The sequence below is a fragment of the Cherax quadricarinatus genome, chromosome 51, assembly GCF_038502225.1.
Source record: "Cherax quadricarinatus isolate ZL_2023a chromosome 51, ASM3850222v1, whole genome shotgun sequence".
In the NCBI taxonomy this organism is placed as follows: domain Eukaryota; kingdom Metazoa; phylum Arthropoda; class Malacostraca; order Decapoda; family Parastacidae; genus Cherax; species Cherax quadricarinatus.
This window is the reverse complement of record NC_091342.1, coordinates 12241010-12255227: the sequence shown is the minus strand read 5'-3', so window position 1 is coordinate 12255227 and position 14218 is coordinate 12241010. Positions and strand designations below refer to the sequence as shown.

At 38.4% G+C, this 14218-nt stretch overlaps 1 protein-coding gene across 8 annotated transcripts in view; it reads left to right on the top strand.

Annotated features, from left to right (window-relative positions):
• Positions 1-14218, top strand: part of LOC128694671 (STAM-binding protein-like) — a 70377-nt gene that overhangs the window by 33301 nt on the left and 22858 nt on the right. For all 8 annotated transcript variants that reach the window (XM_070095862.1, XM_070095861.1, XM_070095858.1 and 5 more), the window contains exons 5-6: positions 1960-2043; positions 10369-10568. In XM_070095862.1, the coding sequence (XP_069951963.1) occupies positions 1960-2043; positions 10369-10568 (284 nt within the window). The remainder of the gene's footprint in view (positions 1-1959; positions 2044-10368; positions 10569-14218) is intronic.

The window sequence follows — 14218 nt, the reverse complement described above, 5'->3', positions numbered from 1 at the left end:
AACACTTTTGCAAGCAGCAGCGCTCCATGTTGGCCCCAAGTGCCAACTTTGTGGCCTCATATCTCGGTAAGTACTGACTCTAAAATTTTTTTTTTTTATCCTATAACACTTAGAAAATGTGCTCTTTTTTCAATAAAAAAAAAACTATTTTTTTTTTCAAAATACATATACGGGGCACTGGGGTAGTGAACGTATATATACATTTGGACCGTTTATGGGTTAAAGGTCATCCAGCTCTTCAGTGGTTAGCTCTTCCCTGTGGTCCTCCACCAACTCTTCCACATCCTCACCACTCGCATCCAACCCCATGGACTTCCCCAAAGACACAATACATTCCACAGTAGGCATAGGGTTGTCAGGGTCAGCCTCAAACCCTTCAAAATCCTTCTCGAGGACACATTCTGGCCACAGTTTTCTCAAAACAGAGTTTATCGTCTTCGAACTCGCTGCCTGCCAAGCCTTATCTATAAGGCTTATGCAATTGAGGACTGAAGCGAGTCCTCCAGAACTCTCTTAGGGTCATTTCAGTGTCCGAGGTGACTTCAAAGCACCTTTGAAACATTGCTTTAGTGTAGAGTTTTTTGAAGTTTGAAATGACCTGCTGGTCCATGGGCCGGATAAGAGGAGTGGTATTAGGGGCCAAGAATTTCACTGTGATGACGCTAAACTCCTCCAACAATTGGTCTTCCAAGTCTCGAGGATGAGCATGAGCATTGTCTATTACAAGGAGGCACTTGAGTGGCTATTTATTTTCCAGGAGGTAGTTCTTCACATTCAGGCCAAACACTTCATTGACCCACTCAATGAAAATTAGCCTTGTGACTCGTGCCTTGTTGTTAGCCTTCCACATCACACACAATTTACTCTTCATGACATTGTTTTTCTTGAACACTCGGGGATTTTCAGAGTGATACACCAGTAAACAAGTACCAAAAACAATTGGTGAATGTGCAGAGTATTGTTCACTGAGCGAGTGACACAGGCAGACTGTGAGCGGTGGTGGCACAAGAGGGCGAACGTGTCTGATACGGATGATTTTCAAGTGGATGTACGAAACCCGGGTAAAAAGTCACCGAAAAAAGCGGTCGAAATCCGAATTGTATGATATTCAGACCGGATGAAAACCGGGGTTCCATTGTATATGAGGAAGAGCAAAAGGCCAAGAACACTCCCCTAATTACCTATGTTGACAGGCTGGGTTGATTAAGTTACACCATTGATGGAGATATGCTGATGTCTCCTACTGAGATAAAACTTTAAGTATACAATAGTATGACCTCTCTGACCCTATAATGTTCTAATTTAAGGTGCAGGATGTGGTCCACTGTACTGAAGGCTTTCTGCAGGTTTATGAAGAGGCCCAGAGGATATTCATTATTTTCAAGAGCTGTATAAAGCAGTTCAAGAATTTTTATAATTTTTTTTATTTGGAGAAAAAAAAAAAGCAGTCATGTGAAAAAACAGAAATATGAAACTGATATTACCATACTTTGATATGAGGCTCCAAGCCTAACTTACAGGTGCAGGTGACAATGTCTGCATCTTCCAACAAACCATCGAAACATTAAGGAATCGATTCATTCACTGACCTTGATTTTGGCCATAGTGGCTTCCAGTCTTTTCTGTCTCAGTGTCTCAGATATCTAAGCAAAGTGCATCAGTCTTTTTTAGTTCTGTTTACACCTTTCTAAGATATAATAGGCAAATTTTTATTTTAGATGTTTATAAGAATTTCTTGGTTTTTATATACAATTTGCATTCCCATGTTTGATATATTCAATGTGCCATATCAGTTAATATTGCTAATCATTTAAAATAATTTATCAGGATAATTTTTATTATTATGGGAATCATTATTTTTTTGTTAGTAATTCATCTCTGGCTAATTGTTTATATGTATTGTTTAAACTTGGGTTATATTCAGTTACTCATCAATGCCTCATTTCTATTTTACCTTAGGAAATTCTTCCAAAGGCTGAGAGAATAAAACATCAACTCATAGAAAAATACCAGCGGGAATATAAAATTATAGTTGAAGAGCAGGTATGTGAATGTCCTTTATTGACTTAAAGTAGTCGTTGTATACTGTACATAGCAGAGTACTGAATATCCTAAATGTTTATCCTCCTATGAAGGATCTTCTGTTAGATTATGAAACATGATAAGTACATATACAGTACAGTATTGCTGACTTTTATTATAATTATTTTTTTTTAACAAGTCGGCCGTCTCCCACTGAGGCAGAGTGACCCAAAAAGAAAGAAAATCACCAAAAAGAAAATACTTTCATCATCATTCAACACTTTCACCTCACTGATATATAATCACTGTTTTTGCAGAGGTGCTCAGAATACAACAGTTTAGAAGTATATACAGTAGGGCCCCACTTATACGGCTGGTTAGGTTCCAGGCTACCGCCGTAAAGTGGAACACCCTTTTTTTCCACTTACAGATGCATACAAACACTAGATAACAAGTTTACACTAACATATATTAAGTTAGCAATAGAACCAGGCATCAAAAAACAACAAAAAAGTACAATACACACATAGTGCACTCATTACTTACCTAAAAATATTTATAGTCTTAATCTAGGGTGAGACAAGTAGTATTTATTGTAAGAAATCAAGTGTGGTATGTATGGTAGTCAGCCAGGCTACCATACCAGGCCACCCCACCCACACATACAATTCTATGATATTTAAGCATCCCAGAGCGATAAAATGTATATACAGTTCACTCGTTACTTACCTTAAAATATAGGGTGAGATGAGTAGTATTTATTGTAAAAAATCAAGTGTGGTATGTATGGTAGTCAGCTGGGCTACCATACCAGGCCAACCCACCTACACATAATATTCTATTACATTTAAGCCTCCCAGAGCGATAAAATGTATATACAGTTCACTCATTACTTACCTTAAAATATTTGTAGTCTTAATGTAGGGTCAGGAGTAAGTAAATGAGATAAAACAAATAAATGAGAGAGAGAAAGAATGAGTGCATGAGAGAGTACAGGCGCAGAGTTATGTAAACAAACCAGGCGAAGGTAAGTTTTTTAAACAAAGTGTACATGTCTGGTTTGTGTACAAGTTACATTGTGTACAGGTTGTCTCTACATTGATACGGTAGAATAAATAAAGAAGAACACTCCCATTCTCATGTAACATCATTTTGAGAAGAAATGATGCTCTGAGTGAAGGCAATGGAAATAAGTCACTCTGACTTTTTTGGGTTATCCTAGGTTCTCTACACATATGTTATGTACGATAATCTGTGTAACTGTATTTGTGTATACCTGAATAAACTGACTTACATACATACGAAAGGAATAATTTTCTACAGTTACCCCCAGTAACACATTTTCTCTTATGTTAGATTAGAGAAAATGTTATTCTTCGCGTCACTTGTACAAGTTATCTGGCTACCACATCTCATATTTATGTTTATTCTATTTTGGGGTGTATTTATCATCTTTTTATGTTATGTATCGTGTTTATTATATAATTTTGAAAAAAATATCATGGATGGGTTAATGAAAATGTGTATATTAACGTAATATACAACATTTAATGAGACTCAGTGATTATTATTATTTCTAATATGGTGTCACTTGTGCAAGTCGTCTGCTACCACATCTCATATTTATGTTTATTTATTCTATTGTGGGGTGTATTTATCATCTTTTTATGTTATGTATCGTGTTTATTATATAATTTTGAAAAAATATCATAGATGGATTAATGAAAATGTGTATTTAACATAATATATGACATTTAAATGAGACTCGATGATTATTATCATTACTAATATGACGTCTGGAGACATAAGACACTCTTACTGATTTTAATGTGTACCTGCACGCCAGCACAGTATGTAAGTTTATTTAAGTACAGGTATACATAAGTATAATTATCAGAGTATATATAAAATATGAAATAACTTTTAAAAACATTTGAAATTTTGGAGTTTCCAGACAAAATGGAGAGACTTAGTGCTTACTGAGCTCACGAAGAATGTAAACAAACAGGGTGGGGCGCGGTGACCGTATTAGAAAGTCAGGTGGGGGGAGCCGTATAGCGAGTTTTGGTCATAATTTGAAATGACCGTATTAGCGGAACGCCGTAAAGTGAAACGCTGTAAAGTGGGGCCCTCCTGTACGTATAAAGATACACAACATATCCCTCCAAACTGCCAATATCCCAAACCCCTCCTTTAAAGTGCAGGCATCGTACTTCCCATTTCCAGGACTCGAGTCCGGCTATATAAAATAACTGGTTTCCCTGAATCCCTCCACTAAATATTACCCTGCTTACACTCCAACAGCTTGTCAGGTCCCAAATACCATCCGTCTCCATTCACTCCTATCTAACACGCTCGCGCACGCTTGCTGTAAGTCCAAGCCCTCGCCCACAAAACTTCCTTTACCCCCTCCCTCCAACCTTTTCAAGGACAACCCCTACCCCGCCTTCCTTCCCCTACAGATTTATACGCTCTGCATGTCATTCTACTTTGATCCATTCTCTCTAAATGACCAAACAACCTCAACAACCCCTCTTCAGCCCTCTGACTAATACTTTTATTAACTCCACACCTCCTAATTTCCACACTCCAAATTTTCTGCATAATATTTACACCACACATTGCCCTTAAACAGGACATCTCCACTGCCTCCAACCGCCTCCTCGCTGCAGCATTTACAACCCAAGCTTCACACCCATATAAGAGTGTTGGTACTACTATACTTTCATACATTCCCTTCTTTGCCTCCATAGATAACAATTTTTGTCTCCAAATATACCTCGATGCACCACTCGCTTTTTTTCCTTCATCAATTCTGTGATTAACCGCATCCTTCATAAATCCTTTAATACATTTTGATTGACTTCATTCAGTCACAGGCATTTGTTCTTACATCTAAGATGACTTAGAAACTTGATAGTGTGGCTGTATGTAGGAATGTATGGCAAGTCATCCAGTCAAATAGTAGTGTTCCAGTAAAACCTTTTTTGAATTCAAAATTTTGTATGGTAATTACACACACACACACACACACACACACACACACACACACACACACACACACACACACACACACACACACACACACACACACACACACACACACACACACACACACACACACACACACACACACACACACACACACACACACACACACACACACACACACACACACACACACACACACACACACACACACACACACACACACACACACACACACACACACACACACACACACACACACACACACACACACACACAAAAGCAACAAAGTAATGGGTTCAAATTTGTGTGTATGTGAGGTTGATGGTGATGCAAATAATACAAAGTATCTCGTTAGTATTAACGCCTAGGTTCTTTTTTTTTGCTTCATGAATTTAATATTTTATTGCACAATCTGTATTCTTTGCATAGCATGGTTTCAATTTCTCTCATTTCATGGCATTTCTTTTTTCAACAAACCGGCTGAGAAGGGATTACTAGCCCCCTTGCTCCCAGCATGTTAGTTGCCTCTTATGACAAGCAGGGCTTATGGAGGAAGAACAAGAACTACTTAGAAAATAGAAGAAAGCCCAGAGGGGTGTGTATGTATATGCTTGTATGGTATGGTTATTATTGAAAGAATTAGAGGTAAGATTGCAGATGAACAAGAAGGCTTTAGAGTGGGTAGGGGATGTGTAGATCAAGTGTTTACATTGAAGCATATATGTGAACAGTATTTAGATAAAGGTAGGAAAGTTTTCATTGCATTTATGGATTTAGAAAAGACATGATAGAGTGGATAGGGGAGCAATGTGGCAGATGTTGCAAGTATATAGAATAGGTGGTAAGTTACTAAATGCTGTAAAAAATTTTTATGAGGATAGTGAGGCTCAGGTTAGGGTGTGTAGAAGAGAGGGAGATTACTTCCCGGTAAAAGTAGGTCTTAGACAGGGATGTGTAATGTCACCATGGTTGTTTAATATATTTATAAATGGGGTTGTAAAAGAAGTAAATTCTAGGGTGTTTTGTGAGGCGTGGTATTAAATTATGGGGAATCAAATACAAAATGGGAAGTGACAGTTTCTTTTTGCTGATGATACTGTGCTTATGGGAGATTCTAAAGAAAAGTTTGGGAGGGTGTGCAAAGATAAAAAGTTGAAAGTGAACATAGATAAGAGTAAGGTGATGAGGGTATCAAATGATTTAGATAAAGAAAAATTGGATATCACATTGGAGAGAGGGAGTATGAAAGAAGTGAATGTTTTCAGATATTTGGGAGTTGACTTGTCAGCAGATGGGTTTATGAAGGATGAGGTTAACCATAGAATTGATGGAAGAAAAAAGGTGAGTGGTGCATTGAGGTATGTTTGGACACAAAAATCTTATCTATGAAGGCAAAGAAGGGAATGTATGAAAGTACAGTATAGTGGTACCAACACTCTTATATGGGTGTGAAGCCAAAGCTTGGGTTGTAAATGTGAGGCGGCAGCTGGAGGTAGTGGAGATGTCCTGTCTAAGGGCAATATGTGGTGTAAATATTATGCAGAGAATTCGGAGTGTGGAAATTAAGAGGTGGTGTGGAGTTAATAAAAGTATTAGTCAGAGGGCTGACGAGGGGTTGTTGAGGTGGTTTGGTCATTTAGAGAGAATGGATCGAGGTAGAATGACTTGGAGAGCGTATAAAAATGTAGGGGAAGGAAGGAGGGGTAGGAATTGTCCTTGAAAAGGTTGGAGGGAGGGGGTAAAGGAGGTTTTGTGGGCGAGGGACTTGGACTTCCAGCAAGTGTGTGAGTGTGTTAGATAGGAGTGAATGGAGATGAATGGTTTTTGGGACTTGACGAGCTGTTGGAGTGTGAACAGGGTGATATTTAGTGATTGGCTTCAGGGAAACTGGTTATTATAGATTTAGCCGGACTTGAGTCCTGGGAATGGGAAGTACAATGCCTGCACTTTAAAGGAGGGTTTTGGGATGTTGGCAGTTTGGAGGGACTTCTAAACTGTCATATATGAGCGCCTCTGGAAAGACGGTGATTATGTATAAGTGATGGTGAAAGTGTTGGATGATGATGATGATGATGATGATGAAAGTATTTTTCTTTCTTTTTGGGCTTTTCTTTCTGGGTCACCCTGCCTCAGTGGGAAATGGCCAGCATGTTAAAAAAAAAAAAAGAAATGTTTGTGTAGCGTGACCTAAGTGTAAGTAGAAGTAGCAAGATGTACCTGAAATTTTGTATGTTTATAAGAAAAAAAAAAGACATCAGGAATCCTACCATCATGTAAAACAATTACAGGCTTTCGTTTTACACTCGCTTGGCAGAATGGTTTACTTCCCTGGCCACTTGCTGTCTACCACCCTACTACCTAGTTTCTTGGTATTTACCCACGTCAAAATTTCACATTCCACTTTCATATTCCACTTGCTCAGTCTATCCAGTTCTTCCTGCAAGGATACAGTAATTCTTATTACTTATATTGCATTGTATATCATCTACAAACACGTTCATATAATTCTTAATTTTAGAGCAAGTACAGATTCTTGTTATATCCTGCCAGTAACATTACCTCATGAGGACATTGTACACTGTATGATTGTCTACATTTTCCTTCCAAATGTAAGGAAGTGTTTAAAATACCTTAGTCTAAATAATGCTTTGCCCATTCTCCTTAAGCTGAAATGACTTGGCCATCACTAAGTTTATCCAGTCATACTGGAATAACAGGTTCCAACAAATATACATATATTGCACTACCACTTCTACTCTGGTAATAAATATTGGTATTTCCCATTGCAACATTATGGACTCTCATCATCATCCTTGTCTATATCAGTGACTTTCTAATCATCACCCAACAAATCAGATCAGATCAGTATTCTCAAGCTGTGACCCGATTGCTGTAAATGGAATAATCATTGATGTGCTAAGAACTTTTCACAATTGGAGGATAGCCAAGAAATTTTCATGCTGTTTGGTAATAAAACATCCAACCCAACAAATACTAGAATAAATTACTATATAATTGACTGAAGAATGAAGATAGAATCCTTGGCATAATCCTGAACAACATACATAAATTAAATATTCTTTCTTTCAATGAACCAGCCGTATCCCACCAAGGCAGAGTGACCCAAAAAGAAAAACGAGAGTAAATTAAATATTCATATCCAGTATAATACAGAAAAAAGTATCACGCTGTGGATACGGTATACTCTGAGAGATCTGCTATGTAGTGCCTAGTTCTGCTCTGTACTATACTCGTCACTTATCTGTCCATGTCTCACGTGTGCATAGGGATCAACAATGGCAATCTCAAACTGATAATTACAGCCAATGATAGGTATCTGAATTATACTAACTAATAAATTTAAACACATTCCCTTTATTCAAAAAATAAAATTTTATAAACATACAAGCCATTTATATATTCTGCTATTCATTTGACATCTTCAGGGCAAAGCCAATCTAGACTTAAGATTATTTCTTTCTAGACAGCTGCAACAGAGCCCATGGGAATCAAACAAAAATAAATGCCTAATGTATTTAATATTTCATGTATTCATCTGAATCTTTGTAAAACTGCCATGCATATAAAGGTGCCCAGAATCTGGAAGTGCCTAGCTAGAGGCTCCAAATCTCTTTGGCTTTATATTTAAAATACAACTAAAAAAAATCATTGTTCAAACTTGGCTATGAAAGTAAAATTCCATACCTCCTGGGTTACAGCACTTGCTTTCTAGTGAAATAACCTGGAAAAACTTTTGAGCTCAGTGTGTGCATGCATTTGTGGGAATGAAGGAAGTTGCGGGAGATTGGGTATAGGTAACTCGGAACTGAACTTGACTAATACTCTTGTATGGCTTCTCTCACTTCATAAATACTGTACCATGATTGAGTAGAAAGCACACCAGCTTGTTTGATCTTCACATTTTCATATTTCCCTGATAATGCTGTATGACTGTTGGGTTGTCATTGTAACTTGTGCAATATGGGATTTTATACCCATAAACACAGCAAGACTAACACTTGTATCCTCCAGGAAGACTTCTTCCTTTACAAGTAGTTACCTTTGATGGGTTTTGAGAGCTTTCCTACTGTCAAAGCCTGGCTCTGGGCCAGGAAACACATTTGCCATCATTCATTCACTTGCTGAAAATATTAAATTCAGTGTCACTTGTTGGGCACTGAACATAGTTAATTTAACATCAAGGAAAAGTAATGTAGGTCATAATTAAAAACATATATAGGAGAGCTTATAACAAAATATAGGTTAATTGATAGTCTGAAGATAGCATAAGAATGGAGGAACACTGCAGCAGGCCTGCTAGCCCATATTTAGCAGGTCCTTCTCAAATCTAACCATTTCTGCTCACGTTTGTTCAACCTATTCCTAAACCACCCAAGGACTTAGCTGCAATAACCTTAGTTACCACTGTCAGTCACTGACTACTCAGATTCAGCCCTTTTTACTTGTATATTTGTCCAACCTATTTCTGAAGCTCCCCAAGGTTTAGCTTCAATGACTACTTGGCAGATTGTTTTACTCAACATCTTTATTCCTTAATGATTATGTTGCTATATCTTTTCTCAATCTGTATTTGTTTTTTCCAACGAACCGGCTGTATCCCACCAAGGCAGGGTGACTTAAAAAGAAAAAAGATTTATTTTTTATTAAATTTAGTAATTTATACAGGAGAAGGGGTTACTAGCCCCTTGCTCCCTCAGTCTGTATTTATCTAATTTAAATCTGCTATTTTGAGTTCTCTTTTTATTGGATATCATCAGAACTATTTATATTGCCTTTATTTATACCCATCTTCCGCTTTCATACTTCAATGTTATCACCCTTCATTCTGTATCTTTCAAGTGAGGGTAAGTTCAGGGCTCTCAATCTATCTTCATACAGTGGATTAATTTTGTCTTTGTATGCTTTCCACTGAGTTTAGCCATTCTGCAGTATGGAGACCAAAACTGATGTGCATAATCTAAGTGAGGCCTCTGTGTATAGAGCTGTGATATAACCTTTGGATGATGTAATACAAAAGTGTCACTCATTACTTTTAAATGCTTTATATCAATATTCTAACTTTTTTCCCAAAGGCTGATCAAATGTATTCAATGTTTATATCAAACAGCATTTTAGTTTCTTCAAAATTTGTGAAAAGGTTAATTTTTAGTTAACTAACATCAAATTAAACAATACAAGAATTTTGCCAGGATTAAAAGGTAGGTAGTTAAAGGCCTTTTATGAGAAAGATATACTGTATATATGAGTGCATTGTTCTCTCAATTGTAAATTTGCATCCTGACAATTTCCAGTGAAATTTTCATGTGTGACAGTGAGTTATATTTAAACTTCCAGAAAAAGTTGGAGGAGCAATTAAAACGCAAGCAAGAGGAAGCTGAACGTCTTGCACAGGAAGAGGAAAAAAGGAAGAAACAACAGTATGATGAGGATTACAAGAGAAATAGAGATATAAAAGATGAAGAGAGAAGAATTCAAGACCTACAGTCTGTATATCATAAAAGCCCTGCATTAGCCTTGGATGATGCTCCCCCAGCGTAAGTGTTTTCCTTAAGGTACACTTTCCTAGATACATGTATAAATACACAAATAACTTACACATAGGAGAGGAGCTTACGACAACATTTTGGTCCAGGTTGGACCATTTACAAAGTTACACTAACAGAAAAGAGAGGAGCTAGTATATATAGGCCAGCTGGCAGGGTTGGGACAAAAGAGGTGGGAGGAGTAGTAGCAGTAGAGGTAAGGCAGGCAGTGGAAGTAGTAGTAATGGTAGGAGTAAGACTGGTAGTGGAAGTAGTAGGGAGAGTGGTTGGTGGGACAAGAGCAGAAAGGGGGAGTGAAAGGAGGCAAAAGTGAAGGTAGGAGCCAAAGATAGTAAGAAAGGAGGTAGTAGTAGTAGTAGTGGGGTCAGTCAGAGGCCAAGAAAGAGGAGCACTGCATGAGAGCTAAGGGCCCACAAGGAGTAAGACCAAAAACACAAGGGGAAAAAAGAGTGAAGGACAAAACACTCAAGACAGAAGAAAGGAAACCAAAACAAGAAAAATAAAAAATAGGAAAGAGGAGGTAGAAAGAGGAGAAAAAAAAAATCAGGTTAAGAACATATGTTGTGAAGTTTGGAGCATTTGACAATGTAATGGGAAAGAGAGGCATCTACAGAGACAAAGCCAGACTAAGATTCTGTCAGTGCGACTTTGTAAGTGGTCAAGGTCAAACTGAAACATTGTAATAAGCTCCTCTCTCCTATGTGCTGGTTATTTGTGTATTGTTCCAGTCATGGTACTGTGCATGAGGACTTTCTTGTTTGTGGCATATACAGTACTGTATAACACAGTATTAATTTGTCACTACTATGATTGCAGCTCATATCACATATAGTACATTATATCCTTGATATATCAGGCCTCAATTTAACAGATTTTGGAAATAATCTGCTATTATTTTATATGAAAGTGTGTGGAGAGGGTTGATGCAGTCAAACTGGACTGAAGTGGATGGCTGTTGTTTTTGTGTTGATGCAGATAGTGTTGTTAGTATGTAGTTGATGGTTGTATTGAAGTGCTTAAGTATTTTGCATTGTATCTCTTCTCTGTTCACCCATCAGTACTTTATACAGCTGATGATAAAACATCATTGCTTGCTCTAAAGTCTTCTTCAAAGCAATGCTTTTGGACGTGTCTGGGTCCTCTTCAGCTAAAAAATACTCTAATGTTGTTCATAGTATGTAACTGCTAACAAACATGTAGTAGTGTTAACTTTTTATCTACAGGCTTTTCTACCTTTATCCTTTCAGTGTGTCATAGTTCTGCGTCTCATAGTTCTGCCAGTTGCTCGTGTAAATCTCTGTTTTAAGTACAGTACCCTCATATATGCTATGAGCTGTTGTGAGGGAAAAGTTCAACAGATAGGAGTAGCGAGCAAGTATATGGTAACGATAGTTTGATTGCCGGCTGCTTGTTAAGGTAGGGTCAGTCTAGCTCCCGCTATCCCCCCCATCCTTTTTCCCCACCCCGAAAGGTGACGTGTGGGGCTCCGGCCAAACAGTAATCACTCGACTCACAGCTCCCACCACAACTGTAAGTAAAAGCCTCTGCTCCTATTCTAGTGGATATTGGTTGAAAGCTTCACTTTTGACCAATAATAAACTTAGTCCTTTCAGTTTTAAGCTTCACATGAGACTTGTAGATAATCACCACCTTTTTTAAGTATCTTACACTTATCATGGTGAGTGATTTCTTAAGCAGTGGGTAACCTGTCTCTCTTTCCAGCTTGGAATGACAGCTCGGGTCACCTGCAAACCAACGAGAAGTGTTGAAGGAGACGGACTGAAACCGGTCTTGAGACGTCACTTTATTGATCTACCTACCTGATTACGTACAGTCAACCGCAGACGACTACCCCTCATCTTCGCAGTGGTAAAGAACCTGCGTTCCTGTCATCTGGACTGACTGTTCAAGGCTATAGACTCTGTGAAGAACTAGTCGTTGGGTTGTCACCAACACCTGTGACCCCCCCCCCCCCCCCCCACCACATCATCAGTAACGGCTACAATTTCTACAAGACGGTGTCAACCTCCACCAGACACCCCAGTATAACTGTACATATTAGCATTGAATTCAAATGTCATTTTTTCATTTCATTTTTCGTTTTTCTTTCAAGTAGGATACACAGTCATCTTTCAATGTTTTATCTTTGCATTACTAAATAATAAAGTGTTTATCTTTATGAATTACAGTGGACCCCTGCATACCGATTTTAATCCGTGCAAGAGGGCTCATTGGTATGCGAAATAATCGGTATGCGAATGAATTTTCCCCATAAGAAATAATGGAAATCAAATTAATCCGTGCAAGACACCCAAAAGTATGAAACAATTTTTTTTACCACATGAAATATACATTTTCCTACACACAAAGAGAAGGATACATGCACAATAGTAGAGTAGTACATGCACAGTATATATTGTGCATGTACTAGTCTACTAAATGAAGAATAAATGACACCTTTATTGAAGATGCAGCAATGACTGATGAGACACTGTGTCCTGGGAGTGCGTTTTCCTCCTGAGTACTGTAGGTCCTGTTTGGCATTTTCTTCCAGAACAGGCCTTATCACACTGTGTATGTCACTACGATTCTTAAATCTCTCAAACCAACCTTTGCTGGCTTTAAATTCACCAATATGAGCACTAGTTCCAGGCATTTTTCCCTGTTCACCTGGGTGTTAGTCGACTGGTATGGGTTGCATCCTGGGAGACAAGATTAAGGACCCCAATGGAAATAAGTTAGACAGTCTTCGATGACACTGACTTTTTTGGGTTATCCTGGGTGGCAAATCCTCTGGGGTTAATTGTTTCTTGGTATATTCTCAATAAGCCACACCAACAACAGTGCTACAGCAGCAGCAGACGATGCTACAGCAGCAGCAGACGATGCTACAGCAGCAGCAGCAGCTGACAGTGCAGCAGCAGCAGCTGTACCACCAATAGTAGCGATGGTTGATTGGGGTTCATTATACAACCTGGCCAGCTCGGAGACATGCACTCCACTTTCATACTTATCAATGATCTTTTTCTTCATCTCTATAGTAATTCTCACCCTTATTGCTGTAGGGTTGGCACTAGAAGCTTTCTTGGGGCCCATGGTCACTTATTTTCCAGATAAAATCACCAAAAACACTGTAATAATACGAAATGTTACGATTGTATGCTTGGATGCTACCGCGGAGGCTGGCTGGTAAACATTGCCACCGGCGGAACATGTGAGGCTGGCTAAGGCGCACATTGGACGCGTCTCGGACGAACAGCGGTGAGCGGGTTTTTGAGCGGTATGCGAGGCAAAATTTTTGCGATTAAAGTGAGCGGTATGCGGAATAAACGGTATGTGATGCCAACGGTATGCGGGGGTCCACTGTATTATTTCTTTTTCTTTTCATTAATTTTCCTGAGGAGGAGCCAGCCTTGGTAATACTCTGAAGTTGTTACAGGGCTGAGTAAGCCTTCACACTGTAAATGTTGGCTTAGACATTAAAGAATGGGTCTGTGGTGAGTATGCATAATACAAAAAAAATATTCTGCCCGACCTAAACCTTTGACCTGGGGTTTAGTTTAGATGTATTCTAGGGTGATTTTTATAGTTTTATTGGCTGTTTCTTGACATCATTTGATGGAATAAAACATACCAGTCAA